General features: G+C 72.0%; 3 protein-coding genes across 4 annotated transcripts; all 3 read left to right on the forward strand.

Annotated features, from left to right (window-relative positions):
• Nucleotides 1–120: 120 nt before the first annotated feature.
• Nucleotides 121–6,669, forward strand: DHH (desert hedgehog signaling molecule). The gene is made up of 3 exons (XM_080368580.1): nucleotides 121–1,783; nucleotides 3,977–4,238; nucleotides 5,268–6,669. The coding sequence occupies exons 1-3, from the start codon at nucleotides 1,472–1,474 to the stop codon at nucleotides 5,933–5,935; spliced, it is 1,242 nt and encodes a 413-aa protein (XP_080224706.1). The 5' UTR covers nucleotides 121–1,471; the 3' UTR covers nucleotides 5,936–6,669.
• Nucleotides 6,670–6,763: 94 nt separating this feature from the next.
• RHEBL1 (RHEB like 1) lies at nucleotides 6,764–9,525 on the forward strand. Of its 2 annotated transcripts, XM_080368581.1 has the most exons (8): nucleotides 6,764–7,767; nucleotides 8,214–8,285; nucleotides 8,548–8,615; nucleotides 8,730–8,812; nucleotides 8,933–8,989; nucleotides 9,090–9,137; nucleotides 9,229–9,313; nucleotides 9,413–9,525. In XM_080368581.1, the coding sequence occupies exons 1-8, from the start codon at nucleotides 7,716–7,718 to the stop codon at nucleotides 9,500–9,502; spliced, it is 555 nt and encodes a 184-aa protein (XP_080224707.1). In that variant the 5' UTR covers nucleotides 6,764–7,715; the 3' UTR covers nucleotides 9,503–9,525. The 2 variants fall into 2 exon arrangements, with proteins under 2 accessions (XP_080224707.1, XP_080224708.1); XM_080368582.1 differs by lacking the exon at nucleotides 9,090–9,137.
• Nucleotides 9,526–10,273: 748 nt separating this feature from the next.
• KMT2D (lysine methyltransferase 2D) lies at nucleotides 10,274–21,782 on the forward strand (the record flags this gene model as incomplete). Its single annotated transcript, XM_080368220.1, is given in 29 exon segments — nucleotides 10,274–11,470; nucleotides 13,180–13,262; nucleotides 13,362–13,488; nucleotides 13,587–13,816; nucleotides 15,562–15,668; nucleotides 15,761–15,923; nucleotides 16,070–16,235; nucleotides 16,327–16,441; nucleotides 16,542–16,694; nucleotides 16,696–16,709; nucleotides 16,825–18,356; nucleotides 18,621–18,755; nucleotides 18,859–19,110; nucleotides 19,113–19,318; nucleotides 19,320–19,586; nucleotides 19,589–19,624; nucleotides 19,626–19,650; nucleotides 19,653–19,690; nucleotides 19,693–19,713; nucleotides 19,956–19,973; nucleotides 19,975–20,011; nucleotides 20,014–20,069; nucleotides 20,480–20,521; nucleotides 20,523–20,591; nucleotides 20,736–20,846; nucleotides 21,070–21,219; nucleotides 21,221–21,255; nucleotides 21,379–21,543; nucleotides 21,668–21,782. Coding segments are annotated over 28 exon segments (4,434 nt in total). The 5' UTR covers nucleotides 10,274–11,470; nucleotides 13,180–13,213.
• Nucleotides 21,783–22,729: the final 947 nt, after the last annotated feature.

The raw sequence follows: 22,729 nt of genomic DNA on the forward strand, positions 1-22,729 counted from the left end.
GGGGGACCCCTGTCCCAGCCTCGGGGGGGTGCCTCGGTCCTGGTGGCACCTGGGGGACCCCGGTCCCAGCCCCGGGGGGGTGCCCCGGTCCTGTTGGCGCCCCTGTCCCCAGCCCCAGCCCCGGGGGGGTGCCCCTGTCCTGATGGCACCCCTGTCCCCGGGGGTCTCCGGTCCCAGCCCCAGGGAGGTGCCCCGGTCCTGGTGGCACCCCTGTCCCCGCTCCCAGTCCTGGACGGCCCCCCCGGTCCTGGTGGCGCCCCTATTCCCGGTGGTCCCCGGTCCCCGGGGTGCCGCTGTCCCGGGGCGCGGGGGGGCCGTTCGGGGCAGGGCAGCGCGGCGGGGCCCCGGCGGGGGCGGCCCCGGGGGATGTGGCCGCCGCTGCCGCCGCTCCCGGGGGCCGGGTCCGAGGCGGGGCCCGGCGGGCTGCCCAGTACCGGAGCTGAGCGGCCGCAGGTGGGGGCAGCCCGGGCGGAGCGGCTGCGGGCAGCGCACGGTGCCGACCGGGCACCCCGGGGGGCCCACACCGGGGGCTGGGCCAGGAGCGGGTACCGGTACCGGGGGTCGGACCGAACAGAGGGACCCGGGGTAGCGCCAGGAAGCGGGGCCCGGGAGCGGGGCTGTTCCTGGGGACTGAGCAGGTGCCGGTACCGGCGGCACAGCGGTAGGATAACGGGAATCCCCGGTGCCAGGGGCAGCGGAAGGAGAAAAGGAGCCCGGACCGGGGCCGGCGCCAGGAGGGAGGGGGTCCCCGGTCCCGAGAGGCGGTGACAGGAGAGAGGAGAGGTCTCGGGACCAGAAGAGCGGCATTAGGACCGGAATAAGGGGTCCCCGGTACCGGAGCGCGTTGCGGGGAGCCGGGGAGAGGAACCGGTACCGGAGCGCAGGGTTCAGACGCGGAGGCGGGGCGGGCTCGGGGTCAGGTCCCGGTCCCGGAGCCGGGTCAGTGCCGGGAGGCGGGTCCCGGGTCCCGGTGCAGGGGCAGTGCTGGGAGGCGGGTACCTGTTCCCGGTGCCGGGAAAGCGCCAGGAACCGGCTGCCCGGTGCCAGTCCCGGAGAAGCGCCGGGAGCGGGTAGCCGGTGCCCAGTGGCGGTGGGAGGGCTTTCCCCGAGGCTCGGGCTGTGTCGAGGGTCCCCGGTGTCGGGGTGCAGCGCCAGGCAAGGGGGTGCCGAGCCCGTGGGCGCAGAGCCGGCGGCGGGGGGGCGCCGTCCCGGTGCCCGGGCGCTGCGCTCCGAGTGGGTGGCGGCACCGGCGGGGGGGGGGCGGGGGGGTGGTCAGTCGTCCCGGGCGGCCGCGGATCCCGCAGCGGCGACGGGACCGTGGGTGTGAGAAGGAAACGGCGCCGACCCGCCCCTGGCACCGCGACCCTCTAAAAGCCTCGGTGCCGCCGCACCGGGACCATGCCCGCCCCGGCCGCCCGTGCCCCCGGCGACTGAGCGGGGCCCGCGGAGGCAGCGGGGCCCGGCCACCGGGATGCCCCGGCGGAACCCGCTCGCCCTCGGCCTGCTCGGCCTCGCCGCTTGCCTGCTGGCCGCCCCGGTGCTGGGCTGCGGGCCTGGCCGGGGCCCGGTGGGGCGGCGGCGGCTGGGGCGGCGGCAGCTCTCGCCGCTGCTTTACAAGCAGTTCGTGCCCAACGTGCCCGAGCAGACGCTGGGGGCGAGCGGGAAGGCGGAGGGCAAAGTGCTGCGGGGCTCGGAGCGCTTCAGGGACCTGGTGCCCAACTACAACCCCGACATCATCTTCAAGGACGAGGAGAACACGGGGGCGGACCGGCTCATGACCGAGGTGGGGGCTGCGCCCGGCCCGGCCTCGCTCCCAGGGGCACGGGCACGCGGGGGCGGCGGGGGGGTGTGGGGGGGTGGGGTGTGCGGGAGCGCAGTGACCCTCCCCGGGGCGCATTGAACCTTACCCGGGCGGCACCGACCCTCTCCGGGGAGCACGGAACCTTCCCGGGTGGCACCGACCCTTCCTGGGGCACAGCGACCCTCCCCGGGGGGCACGGACCCTCCCCGAGGGGCACGGACCCTTCCTGGGGCGCACTGACCCTCCCCGGGGGGCACCGACCTTCCCCGGGGGGCGCACGGACCCTTTCCGGGGGGCACGGACCTTCCCCGGGCGCACGGAGCCTCCCGGGGCGCAGGGTCCCCCCCCCGGTGCCTCGCCCCGGTTCCCGGCCCTTGGCGGCAGCACCGGAGCCCCGGGACGGGGCGGTCACGCCGCGTGGGGGCATTAGGGACCCGCCGTCGAGGATTCACGAGGCGGGGGGCGGCCGCTGACAGGGGCACGGGGGACCTGGGCGGGACAGCGGGGAGGGGGCGGCCCCAGCACCCGTGTCCCCGGGGTGGGGTATCCGGGGCGGCGGGAGGCCGAGTCGCTTCGCTCCCCCGCCGGGATGCTCGCGGTTGCCATGGCGAGGGGCGGCTGCGCGGTTGCCACGGCGACGGGGGATGCTGCGAGTGGTCCAGGAGGCGCCGGCGGCTCCCTCGGGCCGGGGCGGCGGGGGCGGCGGGGCCGGGGCGGCGGGGCCGCGGGCGCGGAGCCGGCCCGGGGTGCGGGCGGCTGAAAGGGCCCTTTGTGGCCGTGCCGGCATTCCCGGGGCCTGAGGTCAGCGCCGGGCTGGAAGGCGCCTATTGTCGCCGGGCCGGGCCGGGCCGGGCCGGGTACATTCCTGCCCCCCCGCCGCTGCCGCCCCCCCGGGCCGGGCCGCCCCGGGCCCGCTCCCCGCACTCCAGCCCCCGCGGCCCCACGCTCCCGGGAGCGGCTTTGTTGGACGGGGGAGCGGAGGGCACCGGGGCACGGGGGGACGCTGTGACCTCACCGGCTGCCCGGGGGAGGGGGGACCGGGGGCAGCTCCCAGCCCTGCACCCCACGTCGGTGCTGCCGCTGCTAATGGGGACCCCAAAATCAGCCAGCACCCCCCTCGGCTCTCAGCACTGGAGTTCCAGGACCCCTCTTTGCTGACCCCCAGACCCGGCTCCCCACCTTGCCGGTGCTGAGCTCCCCCCCCCCATTGCCACTCGGGGACTCAGCTGTAGTTCAGGGTCAGCTGTACCCCCAGCTCTGCCCCACAGCCCCCCCGCCGGGTTAATCAGTCATGGTCGTGGCCGTGGGGAAGGTGACACCGTCCCGTTCCCGTCCCGGTCCCCTGCCCGTTCTGCCTGGCCGCCCGCACCGAGGGGCGGCTCCACCACGGGACCCCGGGGCACGTTAACGTTCAACCTGTGCCCAGGCGGGGGGGGGGAGCTCAGCCGGGCTCTGCACCAGGGGGGGACACCCCATCTGCCCCCACCCCAGCAGCCCCTTTGGGCTCCCCCCAAGCCCCATGCAGGCCCAGTGTCCATCTGTGCACAAGACCCCTGGGGAGGGGGCTGGGGTCCCCCGGGGACAGGGGCACCACCAGGACCGGGGCACCCCAGGACTGGGCTCCCCCGGGAGCTAGCGCTGTGCCCTTGGACTGGGGACCCCCGGGGATAGGATTGTCACCAGGATCAGGGCACCCCCCGGGGCTGGAACCTGGGGACAGGGGTGCCACCAGGACCGGGGCACTCTGGGGACCAGGATCCCCCCGGGGCTTGGACTGGGGTCCCTGGGGACAGGGGCACAACCAGGACTGGGGGGGCCATCCGGGGCTGGGACCAGAGTTCCCCAGGGACAGGGGCACCACCAGGACTGGGGCACCCCAGGACTGGGATCCCCCCGGGGCTGGGACCAGGGTCCCCCGGGGACAAGAGCACAACCAGGACTGGGGGGGCCATCCTGGACTGAGACCGGGGTCCCCTGGGGACAGGGGTGCCACCAGGACTGGGGCACCCCCCCGTTGGGGGCTGGGACCGGGATCCTCTGGGAACAGGGATGACACCAGGACTGGGGTCCCCCACGGCTGGGGGCTGGGACCGGGGTCCCCTGGGGACAGGGGTACCACCAGGACTGGGGCACCCCCTCGGTTGGGGGTGACACCGGTGCCGGTCCCCTCCCCAGCGCTGCAAGGAGCGGGTGAACTCGCTGGCCATTGCGGTGATGAACATGTGGCCGGGGGTGAAGCTGCGGGTGACGGAGGGCTGGGACGAGGACGGCCACCACCTCCCTGACTCGCTGCACTACGAGGGCCGGGCGCTGGACATCACCACCTCGGACCGTGACCGCCACAAGTACGGCATGCTGGCCCGCCTGGCCGTGGAGGCTGGCTTCGACTGGGTCTACTACGAGTCCAAGGCGCACATCCACGTCTCTGTCAAAGCAGGTACCACGCACCGGGGGGCTGCTGCCAGGGCAGGGGGCTGCAAAACCCATAAACATCCCAGCTCACAGCCCTGCAGCCCCCTCTACTCCCGTAGCATCCCATCCCACAGCCCCCTTTGCTCCCATAGCATCCCAGCCCACAGCCCTGCAGCCCCCTCTGCTCCTGTAACCGTCCCAGCCCCCAGACCCATCAGCTCCTGTAACTGTCCCAGCCCACAGCCCCCTCTGCTCCCATAGCATCCCAGCCCCCAGCCCCATCAGCTCCTGTAACCGTCCCAGCCCACAGCCCCCTCAGCTCCTGTAACCATCCCAGCCCACAGCCCCCTCCACTCCCATAGCATCCCAGCCCATAGCCCCTTCCACTCCCATAAGCATCCCAGCCCAGCCCCCCGCAGCCCCCTCCACTCCCGTAGCATCCCAGCCCTGCAGCCCCCTCTGCTCCTGTAGCTTCCCAGCCCACAGCCCTGCAGCCCCCTCCACACCCCTTTGGCTTCCCAGATCCACGTGGGATGCAGCCCTGCTCCGGCCGGTGTCTGGCCCCAGTGGGTTCAGCCCATGTTTGCCCCCAGCCCAGTTCCCCCCAGACTTTCCAGACACCAAACTGGGGAAAAAAAACACTTTTTCCTCCACATTTTGCCCAGCCGGAGCCACTTTTACGGTTCAGCTCACGGTGTGGAGCACGGGGAGGGTTGTGGCCCCCACCTCGCAGCCCCCAGCCCCATAGCCGCTCCGTCCAGCAGCCCCCGGCCAGCCCAAAAGTGGCAATAGACAGAAAGTGAAAGTGGCCGTAAATGTCACCGTCCCCAGCCCTGAACAAACTGAACAAAGGGCGTCAGTGCGGGGTGGACAAAGGGGCCCTGCAGCACCCGGCCTCCCCAGGAGCCACGCACAGGAACTGGGGGGGGGGGGGAGGGCTTTGGAAAATACCGGCTTTGTTCCGGGGGCGGTTTGGGGGCTTGGGTGGGGGGGTGGATCCATTTGGGGGTGACAGGCAGGGCCAGGGGACCCACAACTTTCTCCATCTACCCAGATAACTCCCTGGCTGTCCGCACCGGCGGCTGCTTCCCCGGCCACGCCACCGTGATGCTGCAGAGCGGCGAGCGCCGGGGTCTGGCTGACCTGCGCCGGGGTGACTGGGTGCTGGGTGCAGAGCCAGGTGGGCGCCTGGTACCCACCGAGGTGCTGCTCTTCCTTGACCGTGACCTTAGTCAACGCGCATCCTTCGTGGCCATCGAGACGGCCAGCCCGGCACGCCGGTTGCTCCTTACTCCATCCCACCTGGTCTTCGCGGCTCGGGGGGTGGCCAATGGCACCGGTGCTTTCTTGCCCGTCTTCGCCCGCCGGGTGCGACCGGGTGATGCGGTGCTGGCCCACGGGGCTGGCGGGCAAGGGCTACGCCCCGCACGGGTGCTACGGGTGTCACGGGAGGATGGGGTGGGGGTCTTTGCCCCCCTCACCTCCCATGGGACCTTGTTGGTCAATGGGGTGCTGGCATCCTGCTACGCCGTCTTGGAAAGCCACCGCTGGGCTCACCGCGCTTTCGCTCCCCTCCGTCTCTTCCATGGGCTCCTCTCGCTGCTGCCGGTCCGCGCTGATGCGGGCAACGGGACGGCACCGGAGGCGGGCATGCACTGGTACTCCCGCCTGCTCTACCGGCTGGCCGGGGGGGTGCTGGGCCACGAGGCCCTGCAGGTGTAGGGGTCCCCAGCCCCCCCAGTCACCGCACTGCAGATCATGCCATACACTGGAAGCCAGGGGTTCCAGCCCTGGGCCCCCCATGGACCCAGGGAGGAGGGACAGGGGCACCCTGGCCCCGCAGGCTCAGCGCTGCCTGGGGACGTGGGGTGGTGGGGACAGGGTCCCTGGGATGGGTGTTGCGGGGTGGCCCAGGGGACCTGGGTGCAGCTCCCTCCTGTGCCCCAGAGCCCCCCCTGCAGCACTGCTGGGTGCCTGGCCGGACCCCCGCGCCCCGGACCCCCAGGTGCTCCCCCTGTATTTATTGCTTTATTAACCGCTGGGGCTGGGGTTGCTGCCTGTCGAGCCAAGCCTGGGTACCCTCAGACCCTGCCCCAGGGCCAAATCCAGCCCTGGAGATGCTGAATGAGCCCAACACCGAGCATCTGGCAGCAGTTCCTGGGTCTGTCCCTCTGTCACCCGTGGTGTCCCTGTCCCCGGCACCCTGCGCCAGGTCCGGCTTTAACCATGCTAACTGCTAACCCGCCCTGCTTGAGAGTTTTATTTTTCTATTTATAAATGATAATATAAATGTTCCCCCTGCCTGCCCGCCTGCCCTGGCAGCGGGGCCCACCCTGTGGGGCAGGGGGCCAGCCTGCTTTTAACCACTTCTGTTTAAAAAAAAAAAAAAAAGAAAGAAAAAAAAGAAATACTACTATTTAATTGTTTGGGTAAATAAAGAGACTCTATGGCCCTACTGAAGCTGTGGCTGGGAGCGGGGGCTGATCAAAGGTGTCCTAGGGGGGCTGGGAAGCTGGGGGCTCCTGGGGGGCTGGGCATACCGGGGTCTGGGGTACCCTTGGGGGTGCTGGGGTCTCCATGGATGGGAATCCCGGGGGGCTGTGGGTCTCTTGGGGGGCCGTGAAGTCCCTGTGGCTGGGCATACTGGAGTCTGGGGTCCCCTTGGGGGTACTGGGGTCCCTGTGGCTGGGAATCCCGGGGCCTAGGGGGTCCCTGTGGCTGAGCATCTTGGGGTTCTGAGGGTCCTTGGGTGTGGGCATCCCAGGGGGCTGTGGGTCCTTTGGGGGGCTGGGTATCCCAGGGGCTGGTGGGGTCCCTGTGGCTGGGCATACCGGGGGGCTGGGGATGCCTGAAGTTCTGGGGGTGCCATGGGGCTGGGGTACCCCTGGGGGAACTAACTGAGGGTCCTTTGGGGGGCTGGGGGTCCCTGGGGCTGGGCATATCGGGGCGCTGTGGATACCTGAGGTTCTGAGGGTGCCATGGGGCTGGGGTACCCCTGGGGGAACTGAGGGTCCTTTGGGGGGCTGGGGGTCCCTGGGGCTGAGCATCTCGGGGGGCTGTGGGTCCCGTGCGGGGCTGAGCATCTCGGGGGGCTGGGGGTGGCTGGGCTTCTGGGGGTCCCTCGGGATCCCTAGGGCCGGGATCTCGGGGGGCAGGAGGTGGGTGCGGGTGCTCCCAAGGGTCCCGGGGCGGGGACAGGAGGCGGGCGCTCCCCCCAACCGCCCGCTCAGCTGTGCGGCCACCACGTGGCCCCCGCCCGTTCCCTCCGTTTTCATGAATGGAACCCCAGCGGCCAGCGCGCCTGCGCCGCGTCTTAGCCCCGCCCCCGGCTCCGCGGCGTGACCAATGAGAGCGGGCGGGCGGGCGGTGTTGTGGTCACGTGAGCCGCCCGGTGTAGTGGCGGCGGCACCGCCCCCCCCGGCGCAGCGGGCGGTTTATAGCGCCGTGTGCCGCGCCCGCCCGCACCGCCCCCCCCCCCCCCCCCCCTCCCGTGGCGTGGGCTATGCCACTGGTGCGCCACCGCAAAGTGCTCATCCTCGGGTACCGCGCCGTGGGTCAGTGCCGGGGGGGGTGGTTCTCGCGGTGGGGCAGCGTGGGAAGGGGCCGTGCCCTCTGCCCCATGTGGCTTTGGGGGGAGGGGGCTGCCCCCCCCCCTCCCCCTCCCCCCCCCCTCTCCCGACCCAGGCCCCTCGTGGGTGCTTCCCGCCGCTGTGGGCTTAGCAGAGGGGGTCCCCAGCCCAGGTGGGGTCTGTGGGGTCGTGCTCATCTTGGATACCCCCCCCCCCCCCCCCTCGGAGCCCCCATCACCGTGGGGCCGTGCCCCCTGGAACGACTCCCGGGGGTGGGGGCTGGGCGCAGGGGCAGCGAGCCGGTTCCTCTCCCTCCATTGGGCCCATTCCCCTACCCCGAGGTGATGCTGCCCCCCCCCCCTCCCCCAGCCCTGTGCTGCCCCTCTCCCCCTCCCCCCCCCCCCATCCCTGTGCTTTCCCCCCCCCTCCAGGGAAAACCTCCCTGGCTCACCAGTTCGTGGAGGGGAAGTTCGTGGAGTGCTACGAGCCCACGGTGGAGAGCAGTAAGTCCCACGCCGGGGGGGGGTGTGAGTGGGGGGGCTGGGAGGTGGGGGGGTGGGGGGGCGAAGCTGCCTGCCCGGGGTCCCCCTTCCTACAGCTTCCATGGGACCACGAGTGAGGACAGACATATCCCCACTTCAGGGCTGTACCCCAAAACCTTGTGCTGGGAGGGGCTGAGGCACCCCTGGGGGGGGTGGGGGTATGGGGGGGGTGTGTGTCCCGGGGGTCCCAGGCAGCCCCATTAACCTGGTGTCACCTCTACAGCCTACAACAAGATGGTGGTGGTGGGCAAGGATGAGTTCCAGCTCCAGCTGGTGGACACGGCTGGGCAGGTAACACCAAGGGCAGGTCCTGGGGTGGGGTGGGGGGGCTGGAGGAAGGGGGGGAGGGGGGCGAGGGGCTGCTGGCCCCAGAGCCCCCCCTGGCACCGGTCCTGCCCTCCCCAGGACGAATACACCATCCTGCCCCACTCCTTTGTCATCGGCATCCACGGCTATGTCCTGGTGTACTCTGTGACATCCCTGCGGAGGTGAGGGGTTCTCGGGGCTGGGGAGGGGTCCCTGGGGGGGGGGGGACGACGGACCCTCACCCTGATGGGGAGTGGGCAGTGCCCAGACACACCCCCCCCCCCCCCCAATTCTCCCCACAGCTTCCAGGTGGTGAAGACCCTTCACAACAAGCTGTACGAGAGCCGGGGGAAGACACGGTAGGTGCTGTCCCCCCTGGGGAGGGGGGTGCCCGGTGTGTGTGTGTGTGTGTGTGTGTGGGGGGGGGCACCCAGACCCTCACCCACCCCATGCCCACAGCATGCCCGTGGTGCTGGTGGGCAACAAGGCGGACCTGTCCCTGCAGAGGTAAGGAGGGTTCTGGGGGGTGCTGTGTCCCCCCCTCCCCAAATTTCCCTAAGGACCCGGGGGGTCCATCCTGCCCGTCCTCTGTCTCCAGCCGGGAGGTGAAGACGGATGAAGGGGAGAAGCTGGCGGAGTCGTGGGGGGCCATCTTCCTCGAGTCCTCGGCCAAGGAGAACCAGGTGTGGGGCAGGGTGATGTACTACCCCCCCACCCCCCCTCACCCCCCCAGAGGTGGGAGCGAGGCCCCCCCCAGGCTGCTGACATCCCCTTGTCCTCAGGTGACCCAGGGGATCTTCACAAAGATCATCGAGGAGATCGACCGGGTGGACAATTCCTACGGCAGATCCACCGGCTGCTGCCTGATGTGAGCCCGGGATGGGGCAGCCCCCCCCCCCCCAAGATGGGGCAGCCCCCCCCATGGGACCTTCCCCCAGACCACAATGGTGGCTTTGGGGGGGGGGGGGGATGGGGCCAAGACCACGTGGTCCCACTGTTGTATGGGACATCGCACTTTGCACTGGCCGTGGGGCTCACAGGGGGCTGGGAGTGGGGCAGGGGTCCTATCCCAGGTGGGGAGCACCCCCTTTAGAGCTGCTACGCCCCCCCCCCCGCCACGCACAAGGACACACAGGAGCTGTTCCCCTCCCCCCCCCCCCCCCCCCCAGTTATGGGGGGGCCAGGGCTGGATGTGGGGGTTTGTTCCCAGTGTGGGGCTGTGCCCTGCTGGCAGCCGCCGCTCGTGGGTGTGGGGGCTGTGGGGCTGGAACAATTAATTAAACGTTGTTTTGTGTCTGACCCCCCCCCCTCAGAGCCCAGCCTGGGGGGGCTGCTCCCCATGGGGGTGGGTGGGGGGGGGTGAGGCAGCTTGTGGGGATCCCCTAACACCACAGAATGGGGCTCCCCCCAACCTTGGAGGCACTGTGGGGCAGAGCCCCCCCTATTCCTGCTATGGGGCTGGGCACCCTGGGCCATCACTGCCCCCCTGGGGGGGGGTCTGCAGCCCTGTTCCCCCCCCCCCAGCCCCCCAAAACCCACCCCCTCACCATGGGGCTGGGCACCCTGGGCCATCACTGCCCCCCTGGGGGGGGGGGTCTGCAGCCCTGTTCCCCCCCCCCCAGCCCCCCAAAACCCACCCCCTCACCATGGGGCTGGGCACCCTGGGCCATCACTGCCCCCCTGGGGGGGGGGGGGTCTGCAGCCCTGTTCCCCTTCCCCCAAAACCAAACGCTGGACTGGGTGAGCGTGGGGGGGCTCTGGGGTGCCCAGCCTGGCTGTGGTTCCCCATGTGGCTTATCTCCACCCAGTCAGGCTAATTACTGCTAATTACCTAATTACGCTGTTGGAGCAGAGTGGGGAGCTGCTGAAAAGGGAAGTGGGGTGCGGGGGGGGGTTGCTCCGTGCCCCCTCCCCCCTCCTCCCCCCACGGTCAGTGTTGGGGCACCGAGGGGAGTGGGCGCTGGGGCTTGGCATGTTGCAGCCTGAGGGGTTAGCGGGGGTCTGTGCCCCCAATATCCCCCCCTCGGGTCTGGGGGGGGGGGCTCAGGATCCCGGGGGGGAGCCTTGCCCACTCTGTACCTGTCCTCTCCCCGCCCGGGAGCTGGCCGGTGCCTACCGGGGGTCCCCCTTTGGGACCGGGGGGGGGGGGGGAGCTGCTGCTCGGGGGGGGTGGTCGTTTCCCGTCCCCCCCGCGATGCGGGCTGGGGGTCCACGGGGCATAGAGCGGGTGAGGGGCTTCCCGTGTGCATATGGCCCCGCCTGCCCGGTATCGGGAGTAACCCCCGGTCCTTACCGCTTCCCCCACGCGTGGGGCAGGACCGTGGGGGCTCCCGTTCCCGTACCCTCGGGGACTAAACGCTGGAGCCAGAACCGGGAACAGCCCGGAACCGGGGTACGGGGTACGGAACGGTCACCCAGGGCCAGCCGCGTCCCACAGCGGGGCCGCTCCGGTGCCGGGGCGGAGCCAGGGCCGCTGCCCGGTGCCGCCCCGCCGTGCCCACGTGCGCGCCGCCCGCCCCGGCGCCGGCGGGGTTAAGCGTCGCGGAAGGATCCCTCCCGGCAGCGTGCGCTGCGGCCCGCGCCGTCACACCCCCCGCTGCCGCAGCGCCCGCCGCGCACCGTCTCCCTCCGCCCGAGCCCCCGCCGCCAAGTAGTGCGGGCGCGGCGCCCCCCGGCCGCGGCCCCCAGGGCGCAGCGCGGCGGCCCCGGCGGGGCGGGCGGGGGCGGGCGGGGCGGGGCGGGGGCGGGCGGCGGGACCTACTTTCCTCTGGAAATGGCCGCGCCGGGGAGCACCGTCCGCCCCGCGCCCCGAGGCCCGTCGGCGTAGGGCGGCCGCGGGGGTAAGAACCGGGCGGCGGGTGGGGGGTGGCTCTACCGGGGCTCCCGCGCCTTCGGGCCCGGGCCCTGAGGCCCCGGAAGGGAGAGGCTCCACGTTCGGCCCCAGGCCGCACCGCCTCCGCCGCGCCGGGCCGGGCCGCGCCGCCGCCGCCGCCTCCTCCCGGCTAGGCCTCCCCGGCGGCCGGGCCCGGAGCGCGGCCCCCCCGGTTCCCTTTGTGTCCGCTGCCGTTACCGGGGGTTCTCCCCGACCGCGGGAGACGGCGGGGCCCGGGCCGCCGCCTGAGCGGGGAGGTACGGCCGGGCCCGGCGCTCCGGGGCCCCGGTGCCGGTGGCCGGGTAGGCCGCGGCGGGCCTGGCTGGCTCGGCCCCCCCCGGTCGCACCGGGGAAGGAGCGGGGGGGAGCGCGGCTCGGGGGCACCGGGGAGGAGGGGGGGTCCCCGCGCGGTGCTTCAGCCCCCCCGGGGGCGCGGGCAGGGCCCTTCCACCGACCCCCCCCCCCACCCCCCGGTCCCGGTGCACGCCGGGGCCCTTCCGGGGAGGGCGCAGCCGCTCCGGGGCGGCCCTAATCCCCCCGGGATCACCGGGGAACCGGAGGCGGTTTGCTGGGGGAGGGGGGGGGGGGGGGGGGCACGTATCCGCCCCCGGGCCGGGACCCTCCCCAACGGCTCCGCGCCCGGCCCGGGGCTCCTTCCGCGACTCCCCCCCTCCCCCGCACCGTCCTGGGGGGGCAAGGTGGGGTTTTGGGGGGTCGGGGGCTGCCCCAGTGCGACCCCCCCAGCCCCCTGTGATTTTGGGGGGGGGGGGGGGGGGGAAGAGTCGTGCCCCCCCGGGTGCAGCCCAGGCCCCCTCTTCCTGCGCGTGGCTTGTACTTTGGGGTCTCCTTTACTGCCCCCTCCCCCCCGCAGCCGCTTGGGTCCCCCCCCGGGTTTTTGGGGTGCGCGTGACATACCGGTGGGAGGGGGTGGCTGGGGGTGGGGCCGTGGCCCTCCCCCAGCTTTAGTCGTGGTGTTGGGGGGGTGACCCTCCCCCTGGGACCCCCCCCGGCACCGCATGGCTTTGACGCTGTGCCTGGGGAAACTGAGGCACGGGCAGGACCGGCAGGGGGGACCTGGGCACCCCGCTTTATCGCTGCCCCCCAAATCCCACCTGGGAGGCACTTGGGGGGGGGGGGGGGGGTGTCCCAGCTTCACTGAGGGTGCTTCCCCCAGCTGCTGGATGCGGTGCTGCTTCTGCTGGGGGGGGGGGTGTGTCTGGGTGGCTTCTCGGGGGTCCCGGTGACCCCCCGGGGTGCCAGTGTGCAGTGGAGCTGAGGTTGACCCCCCCCCCCCCCGCCCCGGCCTGGGTTTAATTGAGGTCATGCACCCTCAGCCCCCCCCCTGTGGCTTTGCTGGTGGGGACTGGGCTGCCCTAGATATGCTGGGGGGTGGGGGGCACCTGGGGGGTCGTGGGGTACTGGTGAGGAACTGTCCCCAAGGTGGGGCACAGGGTCTCTCGGACCCCCGGGGAACCGGGATGTGCAGCATGTGTGTGTGTGGGGGGTCGCTTCCACCAGGTTGAGACCCCACAAACTTGCCCTGGGGGGGGGGGGGGAAACGGAACTGGAGGGGGCTGCCCTGTTCCTTGGGTGGGGGTGGGGGTGGTCTTGGGGCGGGGGGGGGGGGGGGCTGTGGGTCCCTTTACCCCCGTGCTGATGGCTCTCGCCCCCTCGCAGCCGCGGGCCTCCCCCGAGGGACGCCGGAGGCAGGATGGATGAACAGAAGCTGCCCAGCGAGGAGAAGGACGCGGACGCGCCAGGTGAGCCCGGGGCAGGGCACTGGGGGTGGGGGGGGTGGGGGGGCACCCGTTCTTGTCACCTCCCCCTCCCACGGTGGCTGACACCCGCTCTCCCGGCAGCCGATGGGGCCGTGGCCTCGGAGGAGATGGGCAGCGCGGAGGGAGACCCCCTGAAACCCCCCGAAGGAGCCTCCGCGGGGCCGGAGCCAGAGAGCACAGACACGAAGGGACCTCCCCAGGCTGGCAGGTGAGGATGGGGGGGCTGGGGTGGGGGTGGGGATGGGAGGGGGCGTGAAGTGGGGGTGTCCTGAGCATCCCTGACCTCCCCACCCCGTGTTTCCCCAGCCCGCCAGCCCGTCGCTGCGCCCTCTGCAACTGTGGGGACTGGAGCCCGCACGGGCAGCGGGAGCTGCAGCGCTTTGAGCCAGCGCCCGACTGGCCTGAGCGGCTGGTGGGGCACGAGCCCCCCGAGGGTCCCGGCCAGCCCCCCCCCCAGCTGGAGCCCGTGGGTGACGACGTGGCACAGATTGGTTTCTCCGAGCAGGTGACTCCGGCGCAGCTCTTTGAGCCGACGGGTGAGTGCTGGGGTCCCCGTTGCGCCCCTCTGTGTGTTCCCCTCCCCACCCCCCCGGTGCTGGGGTCCCCCCTCTGTGTTCCCCACCCCCCCGGTGCTGGGGTCCCCCCTCTGTGTTCCCCACCCCCCCGGTGCTGGGGTCCCCCCTCTGTGTTCCCCACCCCCCCGGTGCTGGGGTCCCCCCTCTGTGTTCCCCACCCCCCCGGTGCTGGGGTCCCCCCTCTGTGTTCCCCACCCCCCCGGTGCTGGGGTCCCCCCTCTGTGTTCCCCACCCCCCCGGTGCTGGGGTCCCCGTCGCGCCCCTCTGTGTGTTCCCCACCCCCCCGGTGCTGGGGTCCCCGTCGCACCCCTCTGTGTGTTCCCCACCCCCCCCGGTGCTGGGGTCCCCGTCGCGCCCCTCTGTGTTTCCCAGTCCCCCGGTGCTGGGGTCCCCGTCGCGCCCCTCTGTGTGTTCCCAGTCCCCCGGTGCTGGGGTCCCCGTCGCGCCCCTCTGTGTGTTCCCCTCCCCCCCCGGTGCTGGGGTCCCCGTCGCGCCCCTCTGTGTGTTCCCCTCCCCCCCCGGTGCTGGGGTCCCCGTCGCGCCCCTCTGTGTGTTCCCCTCCCCCCCCGGTGCTGGGGTCCCCGTCGCACCCCTCTGTGTGTTCCCCTCCCCCCCCGGTGCTGGGGTCCCCGTCGCGCCCCTCTGTGTGTTCCCCTCCCCCCCCGGTGCTGGGGTCCCCGTCGCGCCCCTCTGTGTGTTCCCCTCCCCCCCCGGTGCTGGGGTCCCCGTCGCGCCCCTCTGTGTGTTCCCCTCCCCCCCCGGTGCTGGGGTCCCCGTCGCGCCCCTCTGTGTGTTCCCCTCCCCCCCCGGTGCTGGGGTCCCCGTCGCGCCCCTCTGTGTGTTCCCCTCCCCCCCCGGTGCTGGGGTCCCCGTCGCGCCCCTCTGTGTGTTCCCCTCCCCCCCGGTGCTGGGGTCCCCGTCGCACCCCTCTGTGTGTTCCCCACCCCCCCCGGTGCTGGGGTCCCCGTTGCGCCCCTCTGTGTTTCCCAGTCCCCCGGTGCTGGGGTCCCCGTCGCGCCCCTCTGTGTGTTCCCCTCCCCACCCCCCCGGTGCTGGGGTCCCCGTCGCGCCCCTCTGTGTGTTCCCCTCCCCACCCCCCCGGTGCTGGGGTCCCCGTCGCACCCCTCTGTGTGTTCCCCTCCCCACCCCCCCGGCGCTGGGGTCCCCGTCGCGCCCCTCTGTGTGTTCCCCTCCCCCCCGGTGCTGGGGTCCCCGTCGCGCCCCTCTGTGTGTTCCCCACCCCCCCCGGTGCTGGGGTCCCCGTCGCGCCCCTCTGTGTGTTCCCCTCCCCCCCGGTGCTGGGGTCCCCGTCGCGCCCCTCTGTGTGTTCCCCTCCCCCCCCGGTGCTGGGGTCCCCGTCGCGCCCCTCTGTGTGTTCCCCACCCCCCCCGGTGCTGGGGTCCCCGTCGCGCCCCTCTGTGTGTTCCCCTCCCCCCCGGTGCTGGGGTCCCCGTCGCGCCCCTCTGTGTGTTCCCCACCCCCCCCGGTGCTGGGGTCCCCGTCGTGCCCCTCTGTGTTTCCCAGTCCCCCGGTGCTGGGGTCCCCGTCGCGCCCCTCTGTGTGTTCCCCACCCCCCGGTGCTGGGGTCCCCGTCGCGCCCCTCTGTGTGTTCCCCTCCCCACCCCCCCGGCGCTGGGGTCCCCGTCGCGCCCCTCTGTGTGTTCCCCTTCCCCCCCGGTGCTGTCACTGACGCCCCCTCCCCACAGGGCACTGCTGGGTCCATCGCTGGTGCGCAGCCTGGTCCACCGGCGTGGGGCAGGAGGCGGCGGGGCTGGTCGGTGTGGACAGAGCTGTTTTCTCAGGGATCTCACAGGTAAAAGCGGATCCCGGGGTAGGTTGGGGGGGGGGGGGGGCTCAGCCCGGCCCCTGGCAGCGTCTCTGACCCCGTTGGACTCTTGGTTTCAGAAATGTGAACACTGTCGGCGGACGGGGGCCACCATCCCGTGCCGGGCGGCCGGCTGTCCCCGCCTCTACCACTTCCCCTGCGCCGCCGCTGCCGGCTGCTTCCAGTCCATGAAGACCCTGCGGCTCCTCTGTCCCGATCACGCCACCGAAGCTGTGCAGATGGGTGCGTGGGGGCTGGGGCTGCTGGCCCTGGGTGCAAGGGGTGGCTGGCCTGGGGTGGGGGGCTGGGGCCCCTCCCACCCCAGAGGGGGGGTCCCGGTGGGTCAGGGGGTGGCTCTGACAGCCCCCCGGCTCTGTTCCCCCGTGCAGAGGATGCCCGGTGCTCGGTGTGCGATGGGCCGGGCGACCTGCGGGATTTGGTTTTCTGCACCAGCTGCGGGCAGCACTACCACGGCGCTTGCCTGGACATCGCCCTGACGCCCCGCAAACGCTCGGGCTGGCAGTGCCCCGAGTGCAAAGTGTGCCAGACCTGCAGGTGAGCCCGCGTCCCTGTGACCCGGGGAAGGGGGACACACGACGCAACGAGGGGGACGCGACCCTCACCCCTGTCCCCCCGCACCCCGCAGGCAGCCCGGCGAGGACTCCATGATGCTGGTTTGCGAGGCTTGCGATAAGGGCTACCACACCTTCTGCATGCAGCCGGCCATCGAGGCTCTCCCTGCCGACTCCTGGAAGTGCAAGGTACGTCCTGCTCTTGCCGAGGGGGGTACAGGGGTACCTAGCCCACTCCCCCCCCCCCCCCAGCCCCCTTGACGTGCTTTTCTCCCACCCCTCTTTCCAGAACTGCCGCGTCTGCTCCGATTGTGGCCGGCGCCCGGCGGGGCTCGACCCCGGCTGCCAGTGGGACAGGAGCTACTCGGTGTGCGAGGGCTGCCAGCAGCGCCGCGCCGCAGAGGATGCCCGCGGGGTAGCGGCACACGCGCCGCAGCCGGACCCCCCCCCCCCAGATGTGAGTGGGGATGGGGGGACTACTTGGGGGGTGTCGGGCTGGGTGCCTCCTTTGGGGGTAGAAGCGGCTCATGCCACCCCCTCCCCTCACCTGGTGTCCCCGTCCCCCCCTCCAGGTTGGCGTCCCCCGGCTGCAGCGAGCCGACGGATGTGCCTGGCCCCCCACCCAAGCTGGAGCCTGTGGGGTGTGATGAGGAGACGCAGCTGGAGGGGGACCCCCAAGAGGCACCCCTGGCTGATAGCGGGTCTCCTCCCGGCGAGCTGACCCCTGCGGAGGTGCCCCCTGATGAACTGACCCTCGACGTGCAGCCCCCTCCTCTCATACTGCCCTCTGATGAGCCCCCCCTCGATGAGCTGCCCCTCGAGAGACCACCCCTCAACGAGCCACCCCTCGATGAGCTGCCCCTTGACGACGAGTTGCCCCTCGACGTACCTCCCCTTGACGAGCTGCCCCCCAGTAAACCACCACCCGAGGAGCTGCCCCTTGACAAGTTGCCCCCCGAGGAGCTGCCCCTTGACGAGTTGCCCCCCGAGGAGCTGCCCCTTGACGAGTTGCCCCCCGAGGAGCTGCCCCTTGACGAGTTGCCCCCCGAGGAGCTGCCCCTTGACGAGTTGCCCCCCGAGGAGCCGCCCCTTGATGAGTTGCCCCCCGAGGAGCCGCCCCTTGATGAGTTGCCCCCCGAGGAGCCGCCCCTTGATGAGTTGCCCCCCGAGGAGCCGCCCCTTGATGAGTTGCCCCCCGAGGAGCCGCCCCCTGACGAGCTGCCCCCCGACGAGCCGCTCCTTGACGAGCTGCCTCCCGACGAGCCGCTCCTTGACGAGCTGCCCCCCGACGAGCCGCCCCTTGACAAATTGCCCCCCAGTGAACCACTGCTTGACAAGCTGCCCCCTGATGAGCTGTCCCTTGGCAAATTGCCCCTTGGTGAGTTACCCCATGACGAGCTGCCCCCCGAGGAACCTCCCCATGACGAGCTGCCCCCCGAGGAACCTCCCCATGACGAGCTGCCCCCCGAGGAACCTACCCATGACGAGCTGCCCCCCGAGGAACCTCCCCATGACGAGCTGCCCCCCGAGGAACCTCCCCATGACGAGCTGCCCCCCGAGGAACCTCTCCATGACGAGCTGCCCCCCGAGGAACCTCCCCATGACGAGCTGCCCCCCGAGGAACCTCCCCATGACGAGCTGCCCCCCGAGGAACCTCCCCATGACGAGCTGCCCCCCGAGGAACCTCCCCATGACGAGCTGCCCCCCGAGGAACCTCCCCATGACGAGCTGCCCCCCGAGGAACCTCCCCATGACGAGCTGCCCCCCGAGGAACCTCCCCATGACGAGCTGCCCCCCGAGGAACCTCCCCATGACGAGCTGCCCCCCGAGGAACCTCCCCATGACGAGCTGCCCCCCGAGGAACCTCCCCATGACGAGCTGCCCCCCGAGGAACCACCTGATCATGAGCCGCCCCCCGAGGAACTTCCCCATGACGAGCTGCCCCCCGAAGAGCCGCTCCTCGATGAGCTGCCCCCCAGCGAGCTGCCCCCCGAAGAGCCACTCCTCGACGAGCTGCCCCCCGAAGAACCACCCCCTGATGAGCTGCCCCCCGAAGAGCTGCTCCCCAGCGAGCTGCCCCCTGAGGAGGACCTGAAGCCACCAGGTAAATAGAGGGTTCTCAGTCTGTCCCCATCCCCTCCTGTTGTCTCCCATGGGTGCAGGGGTCCTACACCCAGGTCCTCGCACTGGTCTTGTGTGACCCTGAACCTGTTGACCCCGATTGCGTGTTTCGATGTCCCATTTTGGGGGTACCCGGCAGGTCTGGGGTGTCCCAGGGCCAGGCTGAGTTGCCTCAACCCCAGGCTGGGTGGCACGGGGGGCTGGAGGGGACCCCCATACCTCCCTCACCCCTGGCCCCATCCCGCAGGTCTCCTTCCCGAGGTGGCGGTGGCAGAGGAAGCGCCCACCCTGGCCCCGGAGGTGTCCCCCGAAGAGGAGATGGAGATGGAGCCAGAGCCCTTGCTGCCCCTGGAGACGGCACTCCCACCCCCTGCTCCCCCAGGTGGGTCTGGGGGTGGCACCGGGGTTTTAGGAGGGGGTGTGAGGGGTGGGTGTCTCTGGCGGGGGGCTGTGGCGTCACCGTCCCTTCCTCTTCACCCTTCCAGATCTCCACGCCATCTCACCTGCCCACCCCCCAGACCCCTCGCCTGACGTCAAGGAGGACGAAGTGGCTGAGCCTCCCCCCCCAGCCCTGCCCGAGCCCCCCGGCAGCCCCGCCACTGCCATGGACACCGAGCCCCCCGGCTCCCCGCCACCCCTCCTGGGCTCCCCTGCCTGCACCCCAGGCCCCACCGAGCCCCCTGAGGATGAGGAGATGGAGACAGCCGGTGGGGAGGGGGTGTCGCCAGCCAGCCCCCCCGAGATGGCCCCCATACCAGCCCAGCCCCGGAGCTGGGACCCTTCCCGGGTCTGCCCGAGGAGGAGGAGGAGGAAGAAGAAGAGGCTCCGAGGCTGGAGCGGGAGGGCACCAGTGGCAGCTCCCCGCCGCTGAGTGAGGAGGATGCGCTGGAGGAAGGCCGGGCTGGGGGGGACCCCGAAGCCAAGGGATCCCCCCTGCTCCTGGAAACCGGAGGAGCTGGGCCCCGAGACCCCCATGGAGGTGTGCGCCGCCGGGGAGAAGCTGCTGGAACGTGGGGACGAGGGGGGCTCCGAGCCCCCAGCCCTGCGCCCCCGCCCCGACATCCTCAATGAGATCTCCAACTTGAGTCAGGGGGACACCAGCAGCAGCTTCCCCGGCTCGGAGCCGCTGCTGGGGTCCCCGGACCCTGAGGGGGGGGGCTCGCTGTCCCTGGAGCTGGGACCACCTTCGGCCGATGCCAGCCTGCAGAAGGAGGGACGCCGGGGTCGCTACCGCTGGGTGCCGAGACCGATCGACTCGTTGCTCTTCGAACCGGCCGCCAAGGGGACGGGGACAAGAGCCGGCGGCGCAGCTCCCCCGGGGCGCTCCCCGTGTCAAGCAGGTATTGGGGGGGGGGGGGGGGGACACACCCAAGGGGTCCAGCACCCTTACTGCCCCGCCAGGGGCCGTGCCCCCCTCCCTGGGCTGCCCCTGCGGCGAGTAGGCAAGGGCTGTGGGGTGGGATGGGGGCCATGCCCCTCCGCTGCCCCTGCCCCGGCTGGGATGCACGGTGGGGGTCCGGCCGTGCCCCCCCCCCACCCCCGGTTGCTGTAACCCGCCCCCCCCCTCTCCCCTTGGCCCTAGGGTCGCAGCAGCAGCTTCCCCGGGGCGGAGGCGCCCCCGAGGTGGGTCCCACGGGGGCCGGGCCGGGGCCGTGCGCGCCTGAAGTCGACCACCTCGTCTGTTGACACCCTAGCAGTAAGGCTGGGCTGGGGGCGGAGGTGGGGGCTGGGGGCAGGGGGGTGTCCCCCCAAGCTGTTAAGTGCCAGAGCTGAGAGCCGAGCGTTTCCCCCCCATCCCCTTCCCCACCATCCCATTGCCTCGGAAAGGTTTGGGACCCTGTGGGGTGGGTGGGGGTCCTGGGGGGGAGGTGGCTGCCTGGGGGGTTGTGCTGTGGGGGCTGGTTTCACCCCCCACAAGTGTAGAGCTGGGGAGGGGCTGGCTCACAGGTGGGCAGGGGGTCTGCTGTGCCTGCCTGTTCCTGTGCCCCCCCCCCCCCCCCCCCCCCCCCAGTTTGGCACCGGAGTTTGGTTGTTGCCTCCCGAAACTGCCCGGAGAGTGGGGGTCCTTGGTGCTGAGCCCCCCTCCCCCTCCAACTCTGTCCCCAGCTCGCCGACGTGGAGAGCTCGCCTAGCAAGGAGGAGGATGAGGGACGATGATGACACGATGCAGAACACGGTTGTCCTCTTTTCCAACACCGACAAGTTCGTGCTCATGCAGGTAAGCGGGGTGCTCCAGGCCGGACCGACGGACGGGGCCGGACAGATTTCTGTCCCCTGTCACCCCCCCCCCCGCCCGCCAGCTCCTGTCCCCCCCCCTCCCCGTTCCCCCCTCCCAGCTCCTCTCACAGCCTCTCTCTCCCAGGACATGTGTGTCGTGGTGGTGCGGCAGCTTCGGGCGCGGGGGGCCGAGGGGCACCTCCTTGCCTGCTCCCAGTGCTCCCAGTGCTACCACCCCTACTGCGTCAACAGCAAGGTGAGGGAGACTGGGAACCCCCCCAGCCCTGTGCTGGGTGGGCAGGACCGCACTGTGCCCCTTGGGGCCACCCAAGGTTGTGCCCAGCGTGTCCACGCTGTCGTGCCGTGCCCTGGAGTGTCCCCCAGGGTGTCCCCTGCAGCCACAACTAAGGCTGGGGACCCCGGTGGCCGTGCCTAGGGCTCACACAGACACCCCCCCCCCCCCCCCCCCCAATTCCTAGATCACGAAGGTGATGCTGCTGAAGGGCTGGCGCTGCGTGGAATGCATCGTCTGCGAGGGTGTGCGCGCAAAGCCTCCGACCCCTCTCGCCCTCCTGCTCTGCGACGACTGCGACATCAGCTACCACACGTACTGCCTGGACCCCCCCTTGCAAAACCGTGCCCAAGGGCGGCTGGAAATGCAAATGGTGCGCGGGTGGGGGTGGGGGGGGGAGGAGGAGGACACGGGGGAGCCCTTGGGAGTGGGTGCTCAGGGCTGGTGCTGAGCCCTGGGGGCTCTCCTCCCTTTTCCCCCCCCCCCACCCCGCCAGGTGCGTGTGCTGCGTGCAGTGCGGGGCAGCGTCCCCCGGGTTCCACTGCGAGTGGCAGAACAACTACACCCACTGCGCGCCCTGCGCCAGCTTGGTCGTCTGCCCCTTCTGCCGCGAGAAATACGTGGAGGACGATCTGCTCATCCAGTGCCGGCACTGCGATCGGTGAGCACTGCACCCCCCCACCCCCCCCCCCAAGCAGCCAGCTCCCCCCCCGCCCCAGGGTCAGGGTTGGGGGGGGTCCTTGGTGTTCGGGGGGGGGGCGTGACGGGGTCCCTGCTGCCCGCAGGTGGCTGCACGCGGCGTGCGACAGCCTCTTCACGGAGGAGGAGGTGGAGCAGGCTGCGGATGAAGGCTTCGACTGCAGCGCTTGCCAGCCCTACGTGGTTCAAGCCGGCCGGTGAGCACCCAGGGTGGGGGGGAAACCCGTGGGGTTTGGGGGGGCGGGGGGAGCCTGTGGGGTTCGGGGGACATTTGGGGGCGTGGGGACTCACCTCCCTGTCGGTTCTCCCTCTGCAGTGCCCGTGCCTCCCCCAGACATCGCCTCGGTCCAAGGCCAAGGAGCCAGGTCTGTGCGGGGCTGGGTGGGGCTGGGGGGTGGGTGCTGGGGGTGGGGGGTGGGTGAGGTGGGGGCACTGGGGCTGGGCGCTGGAGTGGGTGCTGGGGGTGGGGGCGCTGAGGTGGGTGCAGGGTGGGTGCTGGGGGTGGGGGGCCATGCTGGGGTGGGTGCAGGGTGCAGGCTGGGTGCTGGGGTGGGTGCTGGGGGTGGGGGGCGCTGGGGCTGGGCACTGGGTTGCTGGGGTGGGTGCTGGGCTGGGGGCTGGGGCTGGGGGGTGCTGGGGGTGGGGGTGCTGGGCACTGGGGGGTACTGGGAGGTGGGTGCAGGGTGGGTGCTGGGGGTGGGGGGCGTGCTGGGGTGGGTGCAGGGTGCAGGCTGGGTGCTGGGGTGGGTGCTGGGGGTGGGGGGCGTTGGGGCTGGGCACTGGGTTGCTGGGGTGGGTGCTGGGCTGGGGGCTGGGTTCTGGGGGTGGGGGCGCTGGGGGTGGGTGCAGGGGTGGGGGCTGGGGCTGGGGGGTGCTGGGGGTGGGGGCTGGGGGTGGGGGTGCTGGGCACTGGGGGGGTACTGGGGGGTGGGGTGCAGGGTGGATGCTGGGGGGTGGGGGCACTGGGTCTGGGTGCTGGGTCTGGGTGCTGGGGGTGGGAGTGCTGGGGCTAGGTACTGGGGTGGGTGCTGTACTGGGTGCTGGGTTTTGGGGGTGGGGGCGCTGGGGTGGGGGCGCTGGGGTGGGTGCTGGGGCTGGGAGAGCTGGGGCTGGGAGAGCTGGGGCTGGGTGCTGGGGGGGTACTGGGG

Source organism: Falco punctatus, assembly GCF_963210335.1.
Source record: "Falco punctatus genome assembly, chromosome: 18".
In the NCBI taxonomy this organism is placed as follows: domain Eukaryota; kingdom Metazoa; phylum Chordata; class Aves; order Falconiformes; family Falconidae; genus Falco; species Falco punctatus.

Excerpts from the sequence above, each read along its gene's own strand:
- DHH (XM_080368580.1), top strand. The coding sequence starts at position 1,472 with ATGCCCCGGCGGAACCCGCTCGCCCTCGGCCTGCTCGGCCTCGCCGCT. Across the intron at positions 1,784-3,976 it reads CGGACCGGCTCATGACCGAG|CGCTGCAAGGAGCGGGTGAA; the intron begins GTGGGGGCTGCG and ends TCCCCTCCCCAG. Across the intron at positions 4,239-5,267 it reads CCACGTCTCTGTCAAAGCAG|ATAACTCCCTGGCTGTCCGC; the intron begins GTACCACGCACC and ends CCATCTACCCAG.
- RHEBL1 (XM_080368581.1), top strand. The coding sequence starts at position 7,716 with ATGCCACTGGTGCGCCACCGCAAAGTGCTCATCCTCGGGTACCGCGCC. Across the intron at positions 8,616-8,729 it reads TGGTGGACACGGCTGGGCAG|GACGAATACACCATCCTGCC; the intron begins GTAACACCAAGG and ends TGCCCTCCCCAG. Across the intron at positions 9,138-9,228 it reads GCGGACCTGTCCCTGCAGAG|CCGGGAGGTGAAGACGGATG; the intron begins GTAAGGAGGGTT and ends CTCTGTCTCCAG.